This window comes from Bos grunniens, chromosome 4, assembly GCF_055505025.1.
Source record: "Bos grunniens cultivar Pamir isolate PY7600 chromosome 4, Bosgru_T2T1.0, whole genome shotgun sequence".
NCBI classification, from domain to species: domain Eukaryota; kingdom Metazoa; phylum Chordata; class Mammalia; order Artiodactyla; family Bovidae; genus Bos; species Bos grunniens.
In genome coordinates, this window is record NC_141168.1 from 108,353,040 (window position 1) to 108,367,363 (window position 14,324).

At 37.3% G+C, this 14,324-nt stretch overlaps 1 protein-coding gene across 13 annotated transcripts in view; it reads left to right on the forward strand.

The window, feature by feature from the left end:
- SGCE (sarcoglycan epsilon) overlaps positions 1-6,371 on the forward strand; it is a 185,920-nt gene extending 179,549 nt beyond the window's left edge. For 7 of the 13 annotated variants that reach the window (XM_086397835.1, XM_086397838.1, XM_086397827.1 and 4 more), the window contains 3 exons: positions 2,925-2,968; positions 3,834-3,868; positions 5,860-6,371. In XM_086397835.1, the coding sequence (XP_086253961.1) occupies positions 2,925-2,968; positions 3,834-3,868; positions 5,860-5,910 (130 nt within the window). In that variant the 3' untranslated portion in view covers positions 5,911-6,371. The remainder of the gene's footprint in view (positions 1-2,924; positions 2,969-3,833; positions 3,869-5,859) is intronic. The other 6 variants (XM_086397829.1, XM_086397831.1, XM_086397840.1 and 3 more) reach the window with 1 other exon arrangement.
- The last annotated feature ends 7,953 nt before the right edge of the window (positions 6,372-14,324 follow it).

Consider the following 14,324-nt stretch of genomic DNA (forward strand, 5'->3'; position numbering starts at 1 on the left):
CAGGTGTGTGTATACACCTTGGAGACAGAGGAGGTTGAATCTCCACAAATTTTTTGTTGAGCACCTTTTTGTACACACTGTGCTTATACATATGCAACTCATGTCAGTTTCCGTTGAAGTTGCAAGGAGCATATGTACATCGTTAACCAACTGGGACACACGCTGCAGATACTTTTAAATCTCTAAACCAATGTAGCACACACAGTTGCTCATACTTCTCTCAATTTTTTGCTTATTTGTGTGTGGCACTTTCTCAACTAATCAGTTCTCTTCAAACCTAACCAACCCCATAGCTATTTAGAAAGTTGTAGCAGAAGAGGGGGAAAAAATGATGGCTAGAGAAGAAATTACAGGGTATAGATCGACTCAGATCTATGATTTGAAAACTGTGTTCCACAGAAGGGTAAGAGGGCTGACCAGTGTGTGGGGTGGGAGTGGGCGGCAGCCACGTCATTCACAGCTTGATTTCTGAGTTTGGTTATCTTTATCTAGGGTTTTTGAGATTTTCTTTGTCCTATTTGGTGTCTCTGTTTTGTCAAAATGTATTGATTTAATCCATCAATAGGCTAAATAGAGCTAGAGATGATAGGAAATGAGGATGCGTGTGTGTGTGTGTGTGTGTGTGTGTGTGTAAGGTATATTGTATTTGTTTCCAATGTAGAATAGACCCAAAGTTAGTTGTACCTAAGATGTTAAAACAAAACTCTTGTTTCCTCTTGAAGGGGCAAATATCCCCTCCCCAAATGCCAATGAAATTACATTTTTGACTTTGGTAGTAAAGATGTTTGTTCTTCCATCTTTAAATCTATAACTTAATGTCCTTTCCGTGATTTGTAAATTCATCTTTTTACTTTTGTGATCAAAAGCATTTACAAATACATTTTGTGAAGTACTGAAAGAATAAACAAAGAAAAATACTCCTTGAGACCTCACAAGGATAAATAGGGCTGATAGGTAATAGCAAAAAAAAAAAAAAAAAAAAGAATGTGATTATTGAGATGAATTATAAAGTAACTTTTTCAAACTAAATTAAATTTGATTTTATTTCCTTAACCATATCTTTTAAATAGAATAGAAATTTAAAAAAAAAAAAATCACTTGAGGTCATTAACATTCCTATGGATTAGTTTAAGAGTTTAAACAATGTTTAACTAGCATGTCCTGTTTTCCAGTTTAGGCCCTTGTATTTGGAGCATAATATTTGCCTGGCTGAAATGATTCAGATCAGTGGTTTTCAAACTCTGTTTCTCGGAGGTTTCTTTAAAATGCCTTAGGGGCCAGCATGAGAGGCAAAGGAAACAAAGGAGACGGCATTCCTGGCTCCCTTGTTTCAACCCAGGCAACCTCACATTTATCTCTTTTGTACATCAAGAGTTCTGCTTAAGATTTCAATTAAAAGGAATTCCATTCCTGAAGAGAAACAAAAAAACCTTGAAAATCCCTGGCTTAAAATCTAAGCCCTATTGACTCCTAGAATTTCTTCTACACGGAATCTAAACTGTACATTTTTGTAAACTAGTTTTCATATCAAAATATGAAAATGAGTGGGTGAATGTGTGTCAGTGAACATGCACGTTACATTAATCTTTTTAAGTATCTTCATTTTTGTATGTGTTCATTCAAACGTTGTATGCTTACTGCTAGGGGTACTATACAAAATAGGAACATTCTTATTGTTAAGGCACTTTGGGGCAATTAAATATTAAGTGAGGAGAAGTACAGTGAGAACATGTATATGAAAGCATGCTGAATGGTAACCTAATTGGGGAAGGAATGCCTGGAGAGGACAGAGGCATAGAAGAGGTGGTACTTGAGATGTTACTTTCTAAATTAAAAGTAATAAGTTAAATATTTTAATTAACATTCCTTGTGGGATACTTTAAATTATGGGAGTAACAAGAGGCCACTCTAACAAATTTTGGGTTGAGTTTGCAAGGATAAATGAGGGCTAGTTGGCGGCAAGAGGTCACAGAGGCCATGGTGGTGGTGGTTCCGTTTCAAGCAGTGCAGGGAGGGCTCCATATAGGAGCTAGGTATGTTGGGTTGGACTTCTGCACCACACTAAGAAACTTGAAACTTAATTCACAGGTAGGTATAAGGAAATAATGAAATGTGTTCATTTGAATGACATAGTCAGATTTGTGCCTTGGAGGATCGTCTGGCTGCAACGTGCACAGTAAGTGATGAGGAAACAAGAACGGGAATGAGGAAACAATTCAGACCAGTTGCAAAAACCCAAATGAGAAATGGTGATGGCTTCCACCAAGGCAGCAGTAGAGATGGGGAGATGTGAACAGATTCACAGGAGACTGAGGAGACTCATGAAGGGTTCCCAAGTGATTGGATATGGGGACTGAATGAGGGGGGAGAGTCAGTGAGGATTTCTGTACTTTTGACTTGTCCAGCTGGTGGATAGCCAGTGTCATTTCCTGGAAGTTGGAGGGAGGAGCACGGACTTGGCACAGTGACTGAAGATGGTGATACATGTTGTTCTGTGAGTGTGTACATGTGATCTAGACCTGGATCTGAAAGTGTACAGGTTATAGGCACACAGCCAGGAGTCCCTGTGTTCACATCTTTATCTACCACTTCCTAGCTATGTAGCCTTGAACCTCGGCCTACTTCCTCATCTGTAAATTGGGAAAAATAATATTGATACCTACCTCCTTGTGTTCTCATGAGATAAAGTTTAACAGGTAGCAGAAACTCCCTGAATCTTATCAAATATTGTTATTATTCATCTTTCTCAGACCTCGGTTTCCTCATCCATAAACTTGTGAGGGTTGGGGGACCATGTTTGTGCTGGATTAGATGACTTCTGGGGTCCTTTCTAGCTATGAAGTTTTTCATTCTAATGTGCCTGCTCTCTGTTTACATGTATGTGAATAAAAACAGTTTTACTAAAAAATGTTAATCATTTCTAGGAACTTGCCACATCAGACTCAGATTCCCCAACAGCAGACTACAGGTGAGTACTAAAAATAGTAAGTTGATGTTTATGAATGAAGCTAATAGATTAAAAGATTGTTTAGTAGTAGATAATTTATGAAGCTTTAGCTCTACCAAGTAAGGCAAAACAGTCGTGTCATTCTTTAATCAGAGTTAGAACCTCAGGATAATAGCTTAGATTATTGCATAGATTGGCATCAGAGTGATAAACACAGCGTAAATGATCTTAAAGCAAAAGCATCCATGGAGGTCCTGTCTAATTAAGGAAGGCTGAATAAAATCCCCTTCCTTCAGCAAAGCTCCCTATTCTTCCCCTTGGTATGAAAGATTCTTAGCTTGGATGCTTCCAGGATTTGTCTCAGTAAGTGAGCAGCTTGAAACTGACTCTTACAAAAGAAAACCATTGTGGCTAATCAGTGAGGCTTCAGGGGGATAAAGGAGAAATGGTTGGCCTGGTTTTAATGCAGCTTTAAAAAGCTGTTATAACATGACCAATAACAAGATGGCGGACAATTCTCCCTGTTTCCCTAAGACTTGCTTTCTTTAAGTTTATTTCTTTCAAGTGTCCCTAAAAATATTCCACAGCCAATTATTTCATTCATCTCTGTACCAAGTAGATAACTTATTCATGATTGTCTTCTAATTAGTGGTTGATTCCTAGTTCTAATTGCCAAGCAACCAGTAATGCCTTTGTAGCTCTTTTGGAAAAGCAAGAGAAGTTTTAAAACTGTAAGTTGGATGTGGAATTCTGAGTATGAATAGTGGTATTGTGGTGGGGAAGCTATTAAGTAAGTCTCGTTAAAACTTTAGGCACATATAGAAAATCTGTGCATATTTTCATTCAAAAAATTATCTTCTCTATTAATGCTTTCGGGGAATTTAAGGAGATTTTCGTTTGACAACTTTTCAAAGATTTGAGGCAAGTATAATGAAGTTGTTCATCAGATTTTAAGTATGAGATAACGTTTATACGAATTTTCCCCAGAGTTTTGATTGCTATGTTTTAATTAAATGTTAACATGTTTCAACAAGACTGTTCAATATATTGATGCAGTGATTCTATTGTGTGAGTGTTCAGGTGATTGATGAAGGAACAAACTGCTATAAATGTGCCTAAAGAGCAAAGAAATAAATGAGTCCTTACTACCACTAATTTCATGACTTTTTTTCAAGAGATAAAATTTTAAAAGGGTATTTCTACAGTGAAAATGCTAGAACTTCTTCCTCATAGGCTTCAATCTCTCCTAAGATGTCTTTCCTCTGTTTCTTAATTATTTCAGACAAGGAATGAAGGAAGATAATATCTAGAAAAATAGTAAATAGTTCTTTTGAATATATACAAAATCTAGATTTTACTTCTCTCCCCTCCCATTGGGGGAAATAAAGAAACCTAAGTATATGATGTTAGAGAGATTTATTTAATAGTTGCATAAATTCTTAGCAAGTAGACTTGTTAGCTTGCTACATTTTAGTAATAGGCACCATTTCCAAATTAAAAGACAATTTATGCCTGAGCAAGTGTTATAAGAGCCAATGAATTTCCCTAGGGGGATTTTAGGTTGTTCAGCCTAATTTTCTAAGTTATTTTTCTAAAACAGGTTTTGGGAAACAAGCATTTTGCTTGAGTCAGGAAAGCTTTCATCTCCTTTTTAGTTAACACTATAGCCTATTACCTTCTTGTTTTCTTCTATTTTTCTGTTATTTGGGGTATATTATTGCACCATCTCTTCTTGGTTATTTTCGACTTGTTCTCGTTTTCAGTGAGTCCCCAAAGTACCTAAATGCTAAAGGGAGAGAAACCACCCTAGCATCTTTTATAATTGTGATAGATTGTTGTGTTTCTTCCTCTGATAAATGTAACACCAAATAGACTTGTGACTCCTGGAGAGAAGAGCTAAATGGGCACGTTACACTCCTTACTCCCTTTCTATTCATTTGAATGAAAAAATAAAGTTTGTTTATCAATTTTATTCCATTCTGTGTGCACATGTGTAGATTCAGTGCTATGGATGTGTCAAAATTTCCAGGGGCACAACTTTGCTGTCCCTCCATCCTGGTTATCTTAGTATCACGAGGAGGCAACAACATTTGTGCAGGGTTTACATAATTTGCTTTTTGCAAGTACCTCAAAGCATTATGTTGGTATCACAGTTTTCTTTATGAAGGTAATTTAAGCACAGTGTTTGTCTCTTGGATATCAAGATATTTTATTTGAGCTTCCTCTATGGAATTTGCCAATGGAGAGTATATTTTGAAGTTTGTTTTCTTTAGTTAGTTGTTTTCTCTTAAAAGATCATCAGAACTTTAAGAAATGAACTAACTGCTGGGGTTGTAATCCTGCACTTACGCACTGGCTCAGATAATAGAGCAGTTAAGAGCTGACAGTAAGTAGTAATACCATTTAGAGCAGCCGAAGCCATCAGTTCTGACATCCCTTCAGATTCTCTCATTTTCTCTGTCCTTTCTACCCACATGATTTTTTCTAAAGAGCTGTGATTAAACAATGCAGTCATACATCCCACAGTCAGAACCCATTCTTTTTGTTTATTGTGGGAGGAATTTTCAGACCATACCTTTTGAGAAATATAAAACATTATAAGTTTGACCCAAGAGTGAAAGTTGTTCAGTCATGTCCGACTCTTTGCAACCCCGTGGACTATACACAGTCCATGGAATTGTCTAGGACAGAATACTGGAGTGGGTAGTCTTTTCCTTCTCCAGGAAGGAGAGGACTAATTTAGACTTTCCTCTTTTTTTTCTTGTTGTTGTTGAAAACCAAATGCAAAGAAATAATGCAACATAATTATGTTAAGAAGATAGAAAATTACACCTTGCTATAATTTGTTTTGCTCAAAGTCTAAAAGTTGTCCATGTCTAACTCATACTCATATTCATTCTTACATATTGCAGGTAAATGGTATTCCTGAAGAAAGAAAACTAACCGAAGCGATGAATTTGTAATCAGATAATATAGCACTTTTGCGTGTGTGAGTGCTCAGTCACTCAATTGTGTCCAACTCTTTGGGACCCCATGGAATGTAGCCCACCAGGTTCCTCTGTCCATGGGGTTTTCCAGGCAAGAATACTGGAGTGGGTTGCCATACCCTCCTCCAGGAAATCTTCCTGACCCAGGAATTGAACCCATATCTCCTGCATTGCAAGTGGATTCTTTACCACTTAAGCCACCTGGGAAGTCTTAATATAGCACTTTTATTTTTTTCTCTCTTCCAATAATGCATGAGCTTTTCTGACATATGGTATGCATGTTGACAGTATTAAGTATATACCAAATAATATACAATATAACATTCATTTTACTAATTTTTTTTGTACTTAAGGCATTTTTGACAATTTGTAAAACATTGATGACTTTATATTTGTTACGATAAAAAGTGATCTTTAAAATAAATATTATTAATGAAGCCTGATGTGTGGCAAAATTTACTTCAGAAACTATTTGATAGCCTCCTGTATAAGTAGGAATCTTTTATTGCTAGGAACAGGTTCACCTATTTATTCTTTATTTAATGAGATTTTTATTAAGCACTTCCTGTAATATATGAATGTATGCTTTTGTGTTCCAAGTAAGTAACACATTTACTTAAATAGCATTGTGGCCCGTAAAGCTTATTCTTTCATATACTGCTTCTTGGAGTGTTGTAGGGTAAACGTGGTTCTTTGGATCTGACAGTTCAGATCTACAGTTCATGAAGGGCCGCCCAGACTGCATATTTACCCTGACTCTGTAATCACATATTTGGTTTTAGAAGCATGCCAGGAGTTGTTGCTCAAAAAGAGAACAGTTGCCTGCTGATGATGACATGAAGTAGCTCCAAAACCCCAGGATCTCCTGTGGTAACACTACTTTCAAGGCTTAGCAGAGTGTCTTGATAACATATTGGCCTGCTTCCTGCATCGTGGACACTATCAGATCAGTGCGTCCATCAGACAAGCTCAGAGGCTGTCTGGGAAACCTTGTGGTCTAGACCATCTGGAAAATCTCCTCTTAATCTGCTCTGGGCAGATTTCTGTATTACCTATTAATTCATTGCTCAGAGGTACACAAATGCTATGTAAATCTGATTCGAGAATCCAAAAAGATTCCCCATCAGTGTTGTGTGCCACGACTTGTCTTCCACTTAGGGGGCATACTCTATCATGTCCTTGACATTGAAACTTCTCCTCCCAGGCACACCTTCCTGGGACTTAACAGAGAATGTGGTGTTGGTGGTTTAGTCACGAATCACGTCTGACTCTTACAACTCTATATAGACTATAGCCTGCCAGGCTACTCTGTCCATGGGATTTCCAGGCAAGAATGCTGGAGTGGGTTGCCATTCCCTTCTCTAGGGGATTTTCCCTACCCAGGGATTGAACCTGCATCTCCTGTGTCCCCTTCATTGGCAGGTGGATTCTTTACCACTAGCACCACCTAGGAAGCCCTGAGCACTCATGAGTCAGCTACAGTTTGTGTTACAGTTTTCCCTCCAATGGCTAGCAAAAGGGTAGGGTACATAAGGTTGAGTGTTCGCCACAATCTAATGGACAGAAAAAGGCAGGGATGGTATCTTATTCACATTTCACAAAATTAAAATGTTATTTATGTTTTATTGAAACCTTACCACGTTATTAACAAATCTCATGTTTTAAAAGATTGTACATGGGCAACAAGGATTTCCGTGGTTAGATCATCTCACTTTATGTTCCATTAATAGGCTGCAGTTCATCATAGGTAGTTTATCACGTAGTTTTCATATTGATGTTTATATTTGTTAATATCGTCGCAGCGATGGTGGCGTGCTGCTTGGATCTTCTTTCAGGAAAGAATTTGCCATTCAGCTGCGAGGAGAGTGGTTAGCTGAGAGCTTCCAGTTGTTAGCACCTTCAGGATCCGCTTTTGGCCTTTGAACAAAGGCAGAGCCTTCCTGGGCAGTTGCCCTCTAGCCATGACTGAGCACGGTCTGAGTCCTAGGGCCTGGTGTGTGTGTGTATGTGTGTGTGTGCACGTGTGCTCAGTCATATCTGACTCTTTGCGACCCCATGGACTGTTGCCTGCCAGGCTCCTCTGTCCATGGGATTCTCCAGACAAGAATACTGGAGTGGGAAATCTTTATTTTGAAGCTTTCTATTGGATTGCCTGTGACTGTCAAATGTATGTTGTGGTCAGATGACCTCCTTCCCAATCCTGCTTCCTCTCCACCCCCTTTCCTTTCAGAGATGTCAGATTCCCATCATTGGGTTGAAGATTTTCCCTGAGGTTGAAGATTTTCCTTGCCTATTTCTGCTTCCATCCCCTCTTAACTGTCACAGCTTTGGTCCTAATAAACATTTGAACTTGCAATTCCATTTCAGCATCTACTTTCCAGAGGCTCCAACTGATCATTATGATACTTCTTTACATTCCCAATGTAAAGACCCACAAATGTAATGTAGGTCTTTGTAATGACCCACAAATGTGGATCAATGGTTCAAAAATGGCTCACTGAAGGAAAAAAGTGATAAAAAAATAAGCACCTTATATAGGTACACAAACTATAATTCAAAACAATGCCATGGACATAAGAAATGATTAGGGCTCCCATTTAAAATATAGACTATAAATCTCTACGTACTGGAATACATGATTTTTGGTGTGGATTTTACATCAAAGAAGCCCAAACAGAAAAGTGCCAGCCTTAAAAGTGGATTTTATTGGGTCAGAAATCTGTTCCCTCAATAACTAGTTTGTTGTCTGTTTTGACTAATGTCTGTTTTTGCATCCTTTTCAAACAATACATAATTCCTTTTTAATAAACCAATTGGGAATGAAACTGATTGAATTTATAGATAAATTCAGCACAGAAGTAGTGAATTAGCTTGGTTCTCCCCAGAACAGGCCATTCATTTTGGGAGGTAATCCCAGGAAGCCAGAGTATAGAAGCAGAAAGGGTTGAGGAGGTTAGGAAGACAATGAAGGGTATGTCATTGACTCTGGCTATTCTGGAAAGCATAACTCAGTCCTACTGGGATCCTCTAGTGAACTGTGTAGCATGAACCTCGGAATTTTCCCACCATGTGACAGAGGTTTAGACATTTCATTCACCGATTCACCATCTTGTAGATGAGTTGCTCGGCGGGGCATTAACTCCCCTGCACTGGTGGGCTCTGGCTGGGTGAGATGCTGGTGCTCTGGAGAAAAACCTGGTGTAGAGCAGCTCACAGATGCTATGGACACTGGAGGTGAGAAACTCAGAAAGCTGAATGAGCTTTTAGCAAAATGTCTTGATCAAGGATTGTTGACAGTCAGGGTTTAAAGGCAATTATTATCACTAGTACTTATTAGCTGACATTTCAGTCCACAGTCTTGCATGACATGCCAATTAACTTGTGGTATACATGAGAGTCATATGTAAGGGAGAATTGCCTGATCAGTTTTTGCTCTATCTTTGAGGTCTCATGCCTCGATTTTCACATAGGATTGATTTTCATGTAGGGAAAAGATTACGTTGTGAATTGTGTTGATGTGACAAACATATCCCGAAATCTGTGTCTTAACACTGTGAAAGTTTACTGTTCAGTCACATGAGAGCCCACCACCCCTATGTCAGCCTTGCTCTGTGCATGTATGATTTGGAACACGTGATATCCAGGACTTCTATGGAATAGGAAATTAAAGCCGAAAGGTCTCGTGGATTGTTTGTAAGAGATGGGCTTCGAAATGGCTTCTATCCCTCTTATCTGTACTCTACTGGCTGGTAATATCTTATTACCCAGACATAATTGTCATGGACGCTGGGAAATACAGTCTTCCTGTTTACTCAGGAAGAAAAGCTGGTGTGGTGAACACAAGCGCTGTCCCACAGATGTGGACTGGACACAGCATGTGACCAGTGCTCATGGATTAACAGCTACGTGTGAAAATGAAGGACATACGCAGGGAAGTAATTCTGCCATCCCGGTGACCTAATTTGTCAAATAGCGTTTTTAGTTCAGTGGGATTAGAGACAAGAAAGAAACTGCCTAGGTATAAAAATCAAGCTAAAAAAACACATTTTGGAGAAATACTGCATTGAATTATTATAGAAAAATACGTGATTTTAAGTTCACAGTCCTTATCTGCTATTTCCAAATCCAAAGGTATCAATTTTTTAAATAGCTTCATAGAAAATCCATTTAATGATAGAACTTGACCTGAACAAAAAGGAATGCTTATCCTTCTCAATCCTACTTGGTATGAGTCTTTGCTATAGGAAGTTTAACATTTATTATAGGGTATTGCCCTTACCCTATTGACTATGTTACATAATATAAGGAACATACCTTATATTAATTGCACTTAAAGAATCTTAATATTAAAATATACCTCTTCTCAAGAGTTTTCAGTAATGTACTGTGGACTTAAGTCAGTAATTTTATAAATAATATATTTAATGACTTTTGTATGACAAGTTTATTTTTATTGCCTAAATTTGGGGGTCCATGTATGTGTCTAAAGCAAATTAAGTACTAAAACAGTAAGGCAAGATTGAGATAAATTTGTCTAACAATAATATATTTTCCTGTTCCTTTTTTCCCCCTCAAATCATCTCAAAATTTCTTATTGGATTTAGTATCAGGTCATTTCATTCATTCATTCAGTGAGTATTTATTTAGGATCTGTTATGTTCTGGGCATGGACTTACGCTTGGTAAATAAGATGGACATAATGTTACGAAAGACAATAAACAAAGTCTAGTACACTGGCGCTAGTTGGTGTTAAATAAATATTTGTTGACGGAATTAATCTAATGTTAATAAGTGAAGGCTATGAAGGTTAAAGCAGTGTTGCAATAGGGAATGAAGAAGGGAGGTGCTTAGATTAAATGATGAAAATAGGTCTATTTTAAGGGAAAACATTTAAGATAAAATTGGAAAGATGATCACATGCCAGTCATGGTTAGCATTTGTATCAGATGAAATAGCATGAAAATGGACCCAGAACACCTTCTTATGCCAGAAAATTTTTAAGTGTCCAAAGAATAATGGAGGTTTACCCAAGAGAATTCCGGAGCCAGCTGGAAGGGGCTCACACTGCCCGTATATAGGACCATTTGGGTAACAAAATTAGTATAGTAATATATTATAAACTATAGATCAGAGTCCCTGAATCTACACTGATAAAAAATGAGTGAATGCGTGCATGCATGAATGAATAAATGCCTCATTACAGTAGAATATCAGCTAATGTAGAAGATAATGATGGCATTAGCAAATCATCATTTTGGAACCACCACAGAGGTAACTGTTTAACACAAGAATCATAGATAATTAGGTAGAAACCAAGATCTGGATACTAGCTATTCTAGGGTGTCATTGCTTCTGAGTCCTCCCAATGAACACAGCTAGAAAATATGAAGATGTATATATGTACACACACACATCTTCTCTATCTCCGCAGTAAAATAGGATGTTTACATAGTCTCAAAATATCTCCCTATAATGTAATGATTAAGTACTATATTAGTTTCCTGAAGCTGCTCTAATATAGTATCAAAATCTGGGTGGCTTAAGACAACAGAATTTTCTGTCTCACAGTTCCGCAGGCTAGCAGCTGAAATCCACATGCCAGCAGGGCCATGCTCCTTCCACAACCTTAGGGGAGAATCCTTTCCTGCTTCTTTCTAGTTTCTGGTGGTTTGCTGGCCATCTTGGCATTCCTTCCTTGCACTGCATCCCTTCACCCTCTATCGTCACATGGCATTCTCTCCTTCTGAGTCTGTGTCTTTTCTATTCTTCTCATAAGGACACCAAATCGGATTAAGGGCTGACTCTATTTCAGTGTGACTTCTTAACTATTACATCTGCAACAACCTTATTTCCAAATAAATTCACTTCTGAGGTGCTGGGAGTTAGGACTTCACTGTAACTTTTTATTTCCCCACATTTAATGTATTAATTGTCAAAATGCTTTCAAGAAGGTAAGACCAAACTGTGTTTCTTATTTAGTTGCTAAGTTGTGTCCCACTCTCTTCAACTCCATGAGTTGTAGCTCACCAGGCTCCTCTGTCCTTGGGATTTCTCGGGCAAGAATACTGGAATGGGTTGCCATTTCCTTCTCCAGGAGATCTTTCTGACCCAGGGATCAAACCTGTGTTTCCTGCATTGGCAGGCAGATTCTTTGCTGCTGAGCCACCAGGGAAACACAGCCCAATACCAAGCTATACTCCAATAAGAAAACAAAAAGATTATAATGTCAATTTACACCCTAATCCATGCAAAGGCTGGTTGGCAAAGATGACAATAATGATAATATCCATTGCTACTATTGGTTCTAATTAATATATATAATTTTTACACATAAGATTGTTTATTGCAGCAAAATTTTGCAAGTATTTTTAATACCACAAATGAGAGATTGAATAAATTGTGGTACTTTCCTACAACCATTTAAAATGAAGGTAGATTTACAGAGCAATCTTCTTAAAAAATTCTTTTTAATTTTGTATTGGAGTATAGCAGATTATCAGCATTGTGATATTTTCAGGTGGACAGCAAAGGGACTAAGCCATACATATGCATGTATCCATTCTCCCCCAAACTCCCCTCCCACCCAGGCTGCCACCTAACATTGAACAGAGTTCCTGTGCTATTAGGTCCTGTTGGTTATCCATTTTAAATATGGTAGTGTGTACATGTTGATTCCAAGTTATCTAACAATTCCTTCCACCCATCCTTCCCCCCAGCAACCTGTAAGTTTGTTTGCTAATTAATATTTGTTTGATTACCATTAAAGACGAACATTTTTTACACAGTGTTCTGGCCATCTTGTTTTTTCTTCTTACCTTATAACAAAAACCACACATAGTATTAAATTTGCAATCTTAACTGTTTCTAACTGTACAGTTCAATCATGTTAACTGTATTCAGGTTGTAGAGCAACAGATTTCTGGAACTTTGTCATCTTCCAAAATTGAAACTGTATAATCATTAAAGACTAATTTCTCCTCCCCCTTGTCTCAGTCTTTGGCAACTACCTTTCTACTTTCTATTATGATTTTTGACTATTTCATGTGAATGGAATAATATAGTATCTGTCCTTTTATGACTGGCTTATTTTAGGTAGCCTAATGTCCTGAAGTTCCTTCTTGGTGTAGCATATGACAGGATTTTCCTTCTTTTTTTAAGGTAGCCTAATATTTCATTGTATATCTATATCACATTTTCTTTATCCATTCATCTGTTGATAGACATTTGATTTGCTTCAACCCCTTGGCTATTGAAAATAATAGAGCAGTGAATAAGTGAATATGGATATGTAAATATCTCTTCAATATCCTGCTTTGATCAATATATCTTAACAATAACCTTGGCAAAAAGCAGTAACTTTACTGTAAAAAAAAAGTATGAAAGACACTTTGAACCAAGCTATTAAAGTTACCATCAGCAGTAATTAATGGGACAAGTTAATACCACATGCTTCCAGAAAGAACGCAACAAAAGAACCACCATTTCTGTGATATTCTTGCCAAAAATGCCTATCCTAAATCTAGACAAGAAGAGATATCTGATAACACCGAAATGAGGGATGTTCTATGAAATAACTGGCCTTATTGTTCAAAAGTATCAAGCTCATTGATATATATATCTGAGGAACTCGAGATTAAAAGAGACTAACTAAATGCAATGTGTATCTTGAGCTGGAATTCTCAGCTCTTTTAGAAAATAAATTTTATAGCTAGAGAAATAGATATATACGTAGAAATAAAAATTCAAGTGTGATAAAATATTAATGTTTCATAAATTTGAGTATGTGGTAAAGTTATACTGTATTTAAAATGCTTTGCAAATCTGAAATTATCTCAAAATAAAATTCTTAAAGATAGCACTAACTAAAATGTTAAGAACGGATAAAAGAACAAGGGGTTAAATGTAGAGGAAAGAGGAGCAACTTTTGAGAATGCAGATGAGGAAGCAAAAACAGAACTATTTGTCTTTGAGAAATATTTTGTATACAGAACTGATGAGATTTGTTGAAGACTTGAAAATGTGGGGAAAGGAGGAACAAAAATAATTTCTGGAGCTTTGTCCTAGTTCTTGGGTATATTTTTTTATTTACTGAGTTTGAAAAGGTTGAGCAAAGAATATATGTCAAGGATAAAACCAAGAGTTCAGTTTTGAATGTTTTTTTCCTAACTACAAAGGACAGACAGCTCTTACCAGTGCAAAGAGCAAGGTTAGACATGCTGTCTCAGGAATTTTCTATGCCATTTGCCAAATTTTTGTGTATATAAGTTGGTGGTAAGCCCCTGAAACAAATTCTATTGGCTATCACAGATAGTGAAACGTTAACTGGACATGTATGCTGAAGTGTGGTAATGTCTATTTCAGTCCAAAGTGTTCAAAGGTTCTGTTATTGA